At 44.8% G+C, this 13,938-nt stretch overlaps 1 protein-coding gene across 3 annotated transcripts in view; it reads right to left on the reverse strand.

Annotated features, from left to right (window-relative positions):
* Positions 1–13,938, reverse strand: part of AIFM3 (AIF family member 3) — a 114,382-nt gene that overhangs the window by 38,525 nt on the left and 61,919 nt on the right. For all 3 annotated transcript variants that reach the window (XR_014714272.1, XM_084649421.1, XM_084649422.1), the window contains exons 10-14: positions 13,481–13,572; positions 5,333–5,463; positions 3,342–3,457; positions 2,789–2,860; positions 1,726–1,789 (exon numbers count right to left, since the gene is read on the reverse strand). Coding sequence is in view for 2 of the 3 variants with exons in the window: in XM_084649421.1 (XP_084505547.1) it covers positions 1,726–1,789; positions 2,789–2,860; positions 3,342–3,457; positions 5,333–5,463; positions 13,481–13,572 (475 nt within the window). In the remaining variant the exon portion in view is untranslated. The remainder of the gene's footprint in view (positions 1–1,725; positions 1,790–2,788; positions 2,861–3,341; positions 3,458–5,332; positions 5,464–13,480; positions 13,573–13,938) is intronic.

Here is a 13,938-nt window from a genome sequence, read left to right on the forward strand (position 1 = left end):
GGCTTCTACATAGTAGTCAGGATGGTGTTTTCAGGAAGATCACTGATGGATTGTAGTTTCCTCAGGAAGTCAGTGGTGTCTTGAAGATAGTTGGGAGTGCTGGTAGCGTAGGGCCTGAGGAGGGAGTCTACATAGCCAGACAATCCTGCTGTCAGGGTGCCAATGCCTGAGATGATGGGGCGCCCAGGATTTCCAGGTTTATGGATCTTGGGTAGTAGATAGAATACCCCAGGTCGGGGTTCCAGCCATGTGTCTGTGTGGATTTGTTCTTGTGCTTTTTCAGGGAGTTTCTTGAGCAAATGCTGTGGTTTCTTTTGGTAACCCTCAGTGGGATCAGAGGGTAATGGCTTGTAGAAAGTGGTGTTGGAGAGCTGCCGAGCAGCCTCTTGTTCATATTCCGACCTATTCATGATGACAACAGCACCTCCTTTGTCACCCTTTTTGATTATGATGTCAGAGTTGTTTCTGAGGCTGTGGATGGCGTTGTGTTCTGCACGGCTGAGGTTATGGGGCAAGTGATGCTGCTTTTCCACAATTTCAGCCCGTGCACGTCGGCGGAAGCACTCTATGTAGAAGTCTAGTCTGCTGTTTCAACCTTCAGGAGGAGTCCACTTAGAATCCTTCTTTTTGTAGTGTTGGTAGGAAGGTCTCTGTGGATTAGTATGTTGTTCAGAGGTGTGTTGGAAATATTCCTTGAGTTGGAGACGTCGAAAATAGGATTCTAGATCACCACAGAACTGTATCATGTTCGTGGGGGTGGAGGGACAGAAGGAGAGGCCCCGAGATAGGACAGATTCTTCTGCTGGGTTAAGAGTATAGTTGGATAGATTAACAGTATTGCTGGGTGGGTTAAGGGAACCATTGCTGTGGCCCCTTGTTGCTTGTAGTAGTTTAGATAATTTAGTGTCCTTTTTCTTTTGTAGAGAAGCAAAATGTGTGTTGTAAATGGCTTGTCTAGTTTTAGTAAAGTCCAGCCACGAGGAAGTTTGTGTCGAAGGTTGTTTTTTTATGAGAGTATCCAGTTGCACAACCATGTTCAAAGAGGGCTCTCCTCTGTTTCTCTGCATTACAGATCGTTTTCCCCCTTCTTTTCTCCTTTTCCTCCCCCCATTTTCCTTTTTTCATTCTCACTTTTCAAAACTTCACCAACTTTGGAAAAGTCAACAGGCAGCAAAAAGGGAAATGGAAGGCTGTCACTTGGTGACTCTTCCAAAGCTCAAGATGGTTTGGAAAATTAGAGAGAAGAAAAAGGGAAAAATACTCTACACAACATCCATTCTACCGCATCAGACTGCAAAGAAAAAAAAATGAATCAAATAAAAAGATCAATTTGAAATTAAATGAATGTTCTCCTGAAAACAAAAATCACATGAAAATGTTGAGGGAAACATCAAGTTACTATTACCTACCAAGGTTATAACAAGGGAGTTTGACACAGCAATTTCTCACTGTTCTCTTCACATCCCTTTGGCAAGGATCAATTAACCACCAGCTGAAAAGGTTCCCCTTGTTCGGGTGTTGATAGTGGATTTGATGGGTTGCAAAGGGCTGGACTCATTGACCCAGGAGGTCCCTACCAGTCTTATGTTCCTGTGATTCATGGCTACGTGGCACTCTTATAGTGTAGCTATCAGCATTCCCAGCCCAAGCGCTCGCCTCTATCTTGGGAAGCAGAAGCCACATTGCTGCCAAACGCTGAAGCTTTGCATGTTAGGGTTCATTTACCTATGCCGATGACACAGACATCTGCACGGAGGACTTTCCCACTCTTCAGGACAACTTCCTTAAGCTTTAGGGGACACAGATGAAACTCATGGTTACTTTAAGGACAAAAAAAAGAACCTAGCAGTACCCAGCTGAGTTGGAATCTCACTCCAGTTCATAAAATAAGGGGAAATGACTCAATTATAATTCTGCTTCAATGAAGAGATCATCCTGCAGGATTCTCACTCTTGTCTCCCTATTGTAAACCCTGTAGCTATGCAGGATTCTTAGTCCCTAATGACACACAGTGGTAATGCATGATCTATGTCACACCAACCTCTCCTTTGGCTGGTGCTCACCAGCCATCCTAGATCCTAAATGCTGTCCAGACCCCCAGAATTGAAATCTCTCCACAGTAAAATCCAGTCACAAAAATACAGCGGGCTGAGATGTCTGTTGCCCTCACAGACATGCTGGTGGGTGTGATGAGAGAATGTGAATTTAATAGAACAGAAATGAGAAGAAACAATGAACCAGCAATGCAAGTCCGAACCCCACCTCTGACAGACAGACCTCTGGACATGCACACAAAGGGGGCCAAATTAGGACTGCACGGGCAACTTGATTTCTGGCATTGCTAACTTCTCTGTGCTTTTCTCATGCAGTATTTCATTAACGGATGGGCTAGGCACCCTGATTGCACAAATGGCATTTGGGCCCTCTGAGTGATGTCACAGGATAAGCCCTGTCTCAGCAGTGTACAGTGTGGAATCACCAAAAACAGGAGAATCCCTCAGCCCATAATTACTGGAGGCTCGTAGTGATCGCTATATTTAATTTGAACCCAGTTCACTCCACAGGCTGTGAGGAGGTGGGGCTGGGGGGCATAGACTGGCCTTCTCCCCAGCTCTCTCCCCACTTTGGAGTCATAGATGCTCCTAGGATGCAGGTTGGGAATGGTTTCTGCACTCCTTTGAGCTCCTCACACTCTCCCTGTCCTTCCACACACTCATGCAGTCTGGCCCCCAGTCCCATTCCCTTAGCCCCACAATGCTCAGCTCCTGTGGAGCACCAGCCACTGTACCTTGCCCTCCTGCTCCCGCAGCTCAGACACTTCAGTCTGCATGTAGAACTTCACCCTGTTGTTTTCAAACATCTGTGCAACAAGAGAGAGACAAAAGTCCTTATGCTCTGGAGCTACCACCAGCTTCTGGCTTCTCTGACTTTTCCTCCACAATCCCATTCCCTCCCTCTTGAGCTACAGCTCTCACCTTGGCTTGAGGGTGCACTGAAAACGGGCTCTCTGAGCATCTCTGCATCTCGCCTGCTCAGTGGGGTGTCATAATTTTGCAGTGTAGGAACACAAAATACTTGAGGATATTGCAATTAGGCCAATGGGGGAGGAGATGACCAATGTTTTCTTTTAGGTGTCAACCACCATGCATCACTTTATAGCATCAGAACACTGTATTCTCATTCATACATTAAATAAACCGAACACAATGATATGATTAACTGGTAGTGCCAGCAGGGAGGTAAGACGTACACAGCTGTCCTCCGCACAGCAGGAATCAGGGTCACTGACCTGCTTGCTTGATCCAAAACAATCCTCTAAGAGACTGGTAAGTCATAATCACCTTCATGAGAGCTTGGCCAACCTTCTCCCCAAAGAACTTCATGAAAGGCACTTCTTCCAGCTCAACCACAGACACAGAATGGGCCTTCTCTGTGAGGTAGGCTGCCACCTCCATCCCTGGGGAACAGAAGCAGGTCAGAGACAGCGCGCGCCACTCCCTGCACTTCAGTGAGGTCTCTGGAGCTGAATTCAAGAGCTGTCAGGTGGTGGCTAGAGATGTGAGAACTTTCAATTCACCCTTTCAGGGCTGGGAACAGCTGCCACGGCATGAGCAGCTGCTTTTGGGCTCAGCAGAAGAATATACTGCAGATGGTATGAAGAACGTTTTCCGCTCACTCAGTCTATTGTAAGCACTGGGGGCAGGGACCATCTTTTTGTTATACATGTGTAACGTCACCCCTTTCCTCCTAGCACAGTCAGGATTTGATCCTTACTGGGGTTTCTGGTATGACTGCAATTTGAGGACTATTGCTGGTATGAATAATGATAATTGTGGCTCAGCATGACCTGGTTTGCCTCAAGCAACCTGATTCCCTGTGATGGGAACTGGAATTGCTATTTTGGGATATTAAATGTATTCATAGGTTGGGCAGAAACCAAACCTTCTGCTCGCCAAAGGGTTTCATAGTGATTGTTTTTGTTCTTCACCCCAAGACCAATTATTTATTTGTGAAATTCTTACAAGGAAGAAGCCACAAAAAGGATTTGAAGACTGAAGTGATGCACTGTAATATACTTAGTAAAAGGTCATTGAAAACCATCACTGTTTGCAGTGGTGATGTAGACATGCTGGTCCTGGGATATGAGAGACAAGGTGGGTGTGGTAACATCTTTTATTGGATCAACTTCTGTGGGCGAAATAGACAAGCTTTCAAACTCCACAAGCCTGAAGCAGAGCTGTGTGGAGAGTGAAAGTTCGTGTCTCTCACCCGCAGAAGTTGGTTCAATAAAAATATTACCACACCCACCTTGTCTCTCTCATTTAAAACCGTAACATTATGAATAGAAGAACTAGGAGGAGCATACACTCTGTGGCTGGGATCATAGTCAAGCTTACTGAATTATACATTGCAAATAAGAGTCATTGTGAATTTAGCTCTTTTTTTCTAATCATGAATCAATCCCAATGTCTAGGAATGTGTTTGTTATTTGGAAGCACTGTTCAAATAGCCTGGCCAAGACATTTTCAACCTATCCGTTCTTTGTGAATTGTTCACTTTGACTATTTGCAGTTTGTGATTGGTCACCGAGGTTGCAGGTTATAGTTTCTGCTTCCTGACTGGATGGATTACATCTTGAAACCAGGAAACTGACCCAAACAATAAGTATCCAATATGTGCATGCAGTCCATAGACTGGTCGGCCTAATTGTTCAGTCTTCTAGACAATTAATTAAATTAATTTACAAGTTGAGGTCAGGAGGGCTGTATCCTAGAAAGTATTATAAGAACCTGAATAAAATGGAAGGTTACCAATACAAGTAGACAATTGTGGCAATAGCCACAAATGAGTCATAAGAAGGGAATTTTTCATTTAAAGGATGTCATGTGGCTGCATACAAAAAATAAAACAGCCCAGAAAATTCACTAGCTTCATGAACTAGCTATATCTTTTAAGGATCTACAATAGATTATTCTGGCCAAAAAGATCACAAGAAAATTCAAGGGCTAGGCACAGGTCAAAAATAGGATTAATAGATGTTAAGGTCTGACCGCATGAATAACACATGACATCAAATTTCATCCAGCGATTCCTGCATCCAGTCTAATAACGTCTGACTGAGCTAGAGCAGATCTTTTAGAGAGACATATTGATTTAAAGATTTCAAGGGACAGAGACTCCACTACTTCCCTGGGTAAATTGTTCTAGTGGTTAATTAACCATGTGGAAAATGGGGAATTATAAAGAAAACTATAACATCTCAAAGGGAAAATTCTGCCCAAAGGCCCCTGAATGGGATTCTTGAGATGGTCTGCCCAAGACCAAATCTCACCAAGGAAAGAGGCCCCCACTATAACTGCATTCTTGCTGCTGGCCAGTTTCACTACCCGGTTGGCATCTTCAGGAGTTCGGATGTTGAAAACATTCTCAACTTCTTTGCCTTTACAGCTAAGAGCTTTGGGCCTGAAAAACACACATTTAGGAAAAGAATGTGTCAGGTTTCAATTGTGGTTTTCTTATCTGCATCCTTTCTGTTACTAAACATGTCTCTGCAAGTGCTGCACAGAGTGACTCAAGGAGCCAACACACTGTCTAATATAACTGCAAGTGATCTTCCGGCCGGGCACTCTGACACCGGCCACTACCCGCTGTTGCAGAGGTAGGTGTAAAATCTCCATAATAGAGGTGGCCACATAGGAAGTTTTCTGATCCCCAGCAGTTACTGATTGGCTGGTGATCTCAAGAAGGGGTTCTTTCTCTCATAAATGTTTGTCCCAAATCAGTTCCTCCATCTGTGCCAGTGACAAGGGGCCTGCTGCTGTGGGACGGGTCAGAGATTGTAGCCACACTGCAGCAAAACAACAAATTGTACAGCAGAAGTGCTGAAATTGGTGGCATCTTGAAAAAAAATGTCAATTACTGCAGCTGCCCCAGGGACCCTGACTGAGATGAATGAGACAGTTCAAATATTTTAGAATTATTGTTGCAGGCTTTCTGCAGACTCAGGCATGGGGCATGGGACCCTGCCTCAGTGACAGCTGGTCCAGTTTTCAAGATTATCTCCAGTACCAAAAGAGCTGGAATCAAATGACCAACTAGAGAAATGAGAGATTCTGGGGCCCAATGCTGCAGCAATGCCTGTGTCATTATTCATACACAGCAGAACAGAGATTGAGAAAGAGACATCCCAAAACAGCCCCCAGACTGGTGATTTGGGCATTCCCCTTGGGAAGTCGGATGCCCACGTTCAAGTTCCTGTTCCACATCAAGAATTTGAGAACAGATTCATAGATACTAAGGTCAGAAGGGACCATTATGGTCATCTAGTCCGACCTCCTGCACAACGCAGGCCACAGAATCTCACCCACCCCTGCGAAAAACCTCTCACCTATGTCTGAGCTATTGAAGTCCTCAAATCGTGGTTTAAAGACTTCAAGGAGCAGAGAATCCTCCAGCAAGTGACCCGTGCCCCATGCTACAGAGGAAGGCGAAAAACCTCCAGGGCCTCTTCCAATCTGCCCGGGAGGAAAATTCCTTCCCAACCCCAAATATGGCGATCAGCTAAACCCTGAGCATGTGGGCAAGATTCACCAGCCAGATACTATGGAAAATTCTTTCCTGGGTACTCAGATCCCACCCCATCTAACATCCCATCACAGGCCATTAGGTCTATTTACTATGAACATATAAGGATCAATTAATTACCAAAATCATGTTATCCTATCATACCATCTCCTCCATAAACTTATTGAGTTTAATCTTAAAGCCAGATAGATCTTTTGCCCCCACTGCTTCCCTTGGAAGGCTATTCCAAAACTTCACTCCTCTGATGGTTAGAAACCTTCATCTAATTTCAAGTCTAAACTTCCCAATGACCAGTTTATATCCATTTGTTCTTGTGTCCCCGTATGCTCATGTGAGTGCTCTAATTGTTATTAGATTATTGACTCTAGGTTATTGACTATCTCTGTTTTTTCCATGAGAAAGGGCTGTTCTTGCTCAGCCACCTAGCACCAGGAGAAGGGTCACAGCTGCGAGTCCCCAGGGGAGAAAGACACTTTCCTCCAGCCTGAAGTTAGATGAAGGCATGTGTTTGGGCCCCTCCTCTGCATTTCTAATTGGCTAGCTCAGGAGGCTCCCCATTCCACTTGCTGGGGTCTGCCAATCCCATTCTTAGGCCCCTAACTCTCCCCCTGCATTACATAGGGAGTCTGGGTACTGTGATACAGCAAGGCCAGAGGGCAGCAAAAGTGTAATAGAGGGGAAGTATGTAACCCCCAGGATGATCAGAGCCTTATTCCCTGTGGACTAAGGAGAGGTTACTACAGGTTAATCAGAGCACCTGGAGCCACAGCACCTAACTCAGGTCTGAGGAGTCCACTGGGTGGCAGGCAACTAAAAATTAGGCATTGCAATGCTCACCTCTGTGACATCTAAGTCTCTATGTGGATCTAGCCCTAAGGGATCTTAGGTAGATACGGGCTTAGATTACATCTGAAAATAGGATTTAGGCTCTTACATAACTTTGGTGCTTTTGAAAATTTTACCCAGGAGCTTATGTAAAAGGATTTTAAAAGTATTTTCAAACAATATATTAACATATAAACATTTGGGACTAGATTCCTGAAGAAACTTGGGCATGACAATGCCGAGTATCACCTGCCTAATTTTTAGGTGCCTGGAAAAAAATCACTGGGATTCACAAAGCCTGGGTTAGGTGTTATGACCCAACAGCCCCAGTTTGGCAACAGACTAGGGGTACAGAGTTACTACTCTGTAAGCCAAGACATACCCAGATGGGCATGCTTCCCCTACAATCACCATCTTCATGATGTTTCACCAAAGGAGGGGCATGTGGGGTCTCTGCTGAAAGCTAAGAACTTTCTGGTGGTCATGGTTATTGCGGGATGTATTTATGGAAAATATTGTAAGAGTTACGTGGGGCCCAGTGAGCTGCGGGATAGTGTCACAGAGGTGGGAAAAGGGAAATCTACCCATGTCTGTGAATCTCAGAGGGCACAATCTTGACCACATATCTTGATGTGGATTGTCCCACTGTGCTATTATACAGACCTAATGCTATCATATGCTATGGTAATGCAAGGTTAATGTTGTACATTTAAATACTCACAAACCAGGAAATGTGAACGTTAAGGACATACACACGAAAGGTAAGTCTACTAGTATGCCTTACAGTACAGGGCTAGATTCTGTATCATGACTTTCAGGCCCATAACATCTATTGGCAAGCCTCCATATCTTAGTCACTTCACTTTTATATTCCTGCTGTCTATGCACATTCAGATATAGAGCTGTTCAGAAAATGGAATTTCTGTCCCGGAAAAGTTCTGGTATTTCAACATTTGTTTTCATCCTGAAACAGGGTCCTCCTATTTCCAGGGTCAGAATTAGGGTCTAATTCTGCAAAACACACTCATAGGAGCAACCTTTACTCATGAAAGCAACAGAATAGTTAAGACTGAAACTGTAAGAAAAGGAGGACTTGTGGCACCTTAGAGACTAACAAATTTATTTCAGCATAAGCTTTCGTGAGCTACAGATCACTTCATCGGATGCATTCAGTGAAAAATGCAGTGGGGAGATTTATATACACTGAGAACATGAAACAATGGGTGTTATCATACACACTGTAAGGAAAATGATCACTTAAGATGAGCTAATACCAGCAGGAGAGCAGAGGGGGAGAGGTAAGAAAACCTTTTGTAGTGATAATCAAGGTGGGCCATTTCCAGCAGTTGACAAGAACGGCTGAGGAACAATGGGTGGTGGGGAATAAACATGCGGAAATAGTTTTACTTTGTGTAATGACTCAACCACTCCCAGTCTCTATTCCAGCCTAAGTTAATTGTATCCAGCTTGCAAATTAATTCCAATTCAGCAGTCTCTCATTGGAGTCTGTTTTTGAAGTCTTTTTGTTCTAATATTGCGACCTTTAGGTCTGTAATCGAGTGACCAGAGAGATTGAAGTGTTCTCTGACTGGTTTATGAATGTTATAATTCTTGACGTCTGATTTGTGTCCATTTATTCTTTTATGTAGAGACTGTCCAGTTTGACCAATGTACATGGCAGAGGAGCATTGCTGGCACATGATGGCATATATCACATTGGTGGATGTGCAGGTGAACGAGCCGCTGACAGTGTGGCTGATGTGATTAGGCCCTGTGATGGTGTCCCCTGAATAGATACGTGGACACAGTTGGCAATGGGCTTTGTTGCAAGGATAGGTTCCTGGGTTAGTGGTTCTGTTGTGAGGTATGTGGTTGCTGGTGAGTATATGCTTCAGGTTGGGGGGCTGTCTGTAAGCAAGGACTGTCCTGTCTCCCATGATCTGTGAGAGGGATGGGTCGTCCTTCAGGATAGGTTGTAGATCCTTGATGATGCGTTGGAGAGATTTTAGTTGGGGGCTGAAATGATGGCTAGTGGCGTTCTGTTATTTTCTTTGTTGGGCCTGTCTTGTAGTAGGTGACATCTGGGTACTCTTCCGGCTCTGTCAATCTGGCATTGGCATTGGCACCCTGGACAGCAGGATTGTCTGGCTATGTAGACTCCCTCTTCAGGCCCTACGCTACCAGCACTCCCAGCTATCTTCGAGACACCACTGACTTCCTGAGGAAACTACAATCCGTCGGTGATCTTCCTGAAAACACCATCCTAGCCACTATGGATGTAGAAGCCCTCTTCACCAACATTCCACACAAAGATGGACTACAAGCCGTCAGGAACACTATCCCCGATAACGTCACGGCAAACCTGGTGGCTGAACTTTGTGACTTTGTCCTCACCCATAACTATTTCACTTTTGGGGACAATGTATACCTTCAAATCAGCAGCACTGCTGTGGGTACCCGCATGGCCGCACAGTATGCCAACGTTTTTATGGCTGACTTAGAACAACGCTTCATCAGCTCTCGTCCCCTAATGCCCCTACTCTACTTGCGCTACACTGATGACATCTTCATCATCTGGACCCAGAGAAAAGAAGCCCTTGAGGAATTCCACCATGATTTCAACAATTTGCATCCCACCATCAACCTCAGCCTGGAACAGTCCACACAAGAGATCCACTTCCTGGACACTACGGTGCTAATAAGCGATGGTCACATAAACACCACCCTATACCGGAAACCTACTGACCGCTATTCCTACCTACATGCCTCCAGCTTTCACCCTGACCACACCACACGATCCATCGTCTACAGCCAAGCTCTACGATACAACCGCATTTGCTCCAACCCCTCAGACAGAGACAAACACCTACAAGATCTCTATCAAGCATTCTTACAACTACAATACCCACCTGCTGAAGTGAAGAAACAGACTGACAGAGCCAGAAGAGTTCCCAGAAGTCACCTACTACAGGACAGGCCTAACAAAGAAAATAACAGAACATGTGCCAGCAGTGCCCCTCTGCCATGTACATTGGTCAAACTGGACAGTCTCTATGTAAAAGACTAAATGGACACAAATCAGGTGTCAAGAATTATAACATTCATAAACCAGTCAGAGAACACTTCAATCTCTCTGGTCACTCGATTACAGACCTAAAGGTCGCAATATTAGAACAAAAAGACTTCAAAAACAGACTCCAACGAGAGACTGCTGAATTGGAATTAATTTGCAAACTGGATACAATTAACTTAGGCTTGAACAGAGACTGGGAGTGGATGGGTCATTACACAAAGTAAAACTATTTCCCCTGTTTATCCCGCACCCCCCATTGTTCCTCAGCCGTTCTTGTCAACTGCTGGAAATGGCCCACCTTGATTATCACTACAAAAGGTTTTCTTTCACACACCCCTCCCCGGCTCTCCAGCTAGTATTAGCTCATCTTAAGTGATCACTCTCGTTACAGTGTGTATGGTAACACCCATTGTTTCATGTTCTGGTGTATATAAATCTCCCCACTGCATTTTCCACTGAATACATCTGATGAAGTGAGCTGTAGCTCATGAAATCTCATGCTCAAATAAATTTGTTAGTCCCTAAGGTGCCACAAGTCCTCCTTTTCTTTTTGCGAATACAGACTAACAAGGCTGCTACTCTGAAACTGTGAAAAGAAATGCTAAACTGTATTATACTGTTTAGCCACTAGGGGGCGCCATCTGACATACCTTAAGCTCACAACAGCCATTCCTTCCTGGCAGTGCATTAAAGGATTTTATAGTGAACACATCTTGTGTGTCATTCCTTGTGAAGGAAGGTTTGTAGATAGTCCATATCTGACACAGAAGCCTGACTTGCTAGTAGCAGTCAGGCTTGTACTGAGTACAAGGTGTACATGACATAAGCATCACAAGTAATCAAGTGCCAGAGGAGAGCAGAAACAAAGGGCACAAAACAAAAGTTGTCAAATCTTATTACCATACCACTCTTCAATGCTCCAGAGAACTTTAGCTTTGATGGCGCTTCCACCAGGACCCTGGAGATATCCAGGTATAGTCTTTAATTTATGCTATGGGGAAACCATTAGAGCACATCTTTAAATCCTTTGACTTTACTGAAGAGTCACAATGATGACTATGAAAGAGAGTTTTGGCTATGTTTGATGCATACTTTATAACTCAGAAAAATGTGGTTTATGAAAGAGCAGGTTTTCACCAGAGAATTCAAGAACAAAGAGAAAATTCAAATCTTTTATAAAATCCCTGCATGCATTGGCTGAGAACTGATTTTGGGAATGCAAACCATGAAAGTATCAGAGATAGGCTGGTTACTGGGTTAACTGACAAGAACGTCTCAGAGCAATCACAATTAAAGACAGACTTAAATCTACCCACAGCTATGTAGATAGTAAATCACTCTGAACTAGTCAAACAGCAGGAGCAACCTGAAAAACCTGAAACTTAGAAGCTGTAAACATGGACAACATGAATGCTAAAAAAACTAAGGAGTATGGTAGCACCTTAAAGATGAACAGATTTATTTGGGCATAAGCTTTTGTGGGTGAAAAACCCACTTCTTCATGTGCATGGGGTGAAAATTACAAATACAGGGAGCCACCTAAGCTAGCCAATCGGAGATGTCAACCAGAGAGGTGTTTGAACCCCTACCTGCTCTGCTCATGATTTACCCACTGATACTTTGGTTACACTCATTTATTCATCATTCATAAATAGCTTCTGTGAACATTTTAACCTGTGCATTGGTCATCAATTAGTACTTCAGTAGTCACTATGCACAATTAAGAACTTCTGCTGCCTAACTGGTAACATGATATTGGTTTTGCTTCCTGGTTGGATTGCTCCAAAACACAGTTTTCAGGTTTGGCTGCACAAACCTTTCCAGCCTGAATGGCTAGTCATGTGAACGTATATTCAGACCAGGATTCATAGATCCCCACTTTCCTTTTTCACAAATATTCTTGCGAACAAAAATTCCCCATTCAAATGGTTAAGTCATGTTAGGTTGCTTGACCTAGATTCACAAAGGTGTTTTGAGGTGCCTAGAAAATCAAAGTCTGAGTTAGGCTCCCAGGCTTTGAATGGGGAGAGACAGATGCCTTAGACTGTGGTTCACAAAAGCTAACATGCTAGGCAGGGAGTTGACTAAGTTAGCCAATGGGAGATGCCAACCAGAGGGGTGTCCTAAGCCCCGCCCCTCTCCTGGAGATAGATGTCTGAGTCAGGGCGGCTGGTGATTCTCAGCTATAAACTCTCTTTGGAGTTAGCTGCCTCAGGAATGTTGTAAAGAGGCAGACACTTCCTCATTGGGCTAGAGAGACAGACAGACAGACAGACAGACTCACTCTCCTGATAGCTAGTATATCAGCCAGGATGTGGGAAAGCCAGGGTCCCATCTCCCTGCACCACAGTGGCACAGCTTCAACAGGAGAGCGTTTGGGAGCCCCAAAAGAGAATAGCCCACACGCACCTGAGAGGTGGCAGATCCCTGTTCAAATTCCTTCTCATCAGGCTGGGGGGAGACTTGAGCTGGGGGGGTCTCATATCCCAGGTGAATGCCCTAATCACTGGGCTAAGAGTTGGGGAGCTCCTCCTTCCCTGCCCCTCTCACGGGCTGTGTGCCAACTCACCTGAGGGGCACAATCTGGGAGGCATGCTCTGAGCACACCTGCCTGGCCGGGCCCTGGCCCCAAATAAGGGGGCCAAATGCTTATCTGCCCCCAGTTCATGAATTGCTCTGGGGCTCAGGTGGGAGATAGGCCTCCAGACACCTAGAGGGAGGCAACTTGTGCCTGCCCGGAGGCAGAAACATGCATCAAGGTAATTTTTTTTTAATGGAAAAAAATGTAGGTGCCTAGTGAGTTGAGGCACCTACAGGATTCAGTGGGAGTTTTGTGGGTCACAGTGCAGCCGAAAAGTGGGATTTAGGCCCTAAATTTGGGGGTTGGATGCCCAAGAGCCTTTGTGAGTCTAGGCCTTTATCCCTAGGCACAAGCTCCTTAGGTTCTCCTAAGAGTAGGATGTGTCTTGGGGTGGATTATGTTTGTTTGTAGCTTACGTGTTTCCGGTTGCTATCAGCAGTTTGTTATAGTCCATCTTAAATCCGTCCTTGAACACGGCTGTCTTGTTCTTGGTGTCCACAGCTGCAACCTGCAATCATTCTAGATAACATTACGGGGCAAAATCCGAGGTGCTTATTGAGATACCAAAGGGTTTAGCTCCAAGTGGAATAGCCCGGAAGGCGCGAGGGCAAAGGGCTGGTCTCATCTCAAGGCACACTGACAGCCTCGCCTGGTACTCTGGGCTGAGTTTTCCATGGATCACATTGTATTAGCTCATGCAACCAACTCATTCATTTGGACTAATCATTTTAGATTAATTGTGACTTAAATTTGTTGCTCAAAAAAATTAGGGAGAGATGCATAGTACTGGTGAAAGCAGCGAAGGCTGAGACTGGAGGAGTTCTGGACAGAAGTCTCCAGGCAGCTCAGACAGACTTGCTTGCAGCGCTACTTG

The sequence above is a fragment of the Lepidochelys olivacea genome (genome assembly GCF_965140295.1).
Source record: "Lepidochelys olivacea isolate rLepOli2 genome assembly, chromosome: 15".
Classification (NCBI taxonomy): Eukaryota; Metazoa; Chordata; order Testudines; family Cheloniidae; genus Lepidochelys; species Lepidochelys olivacea.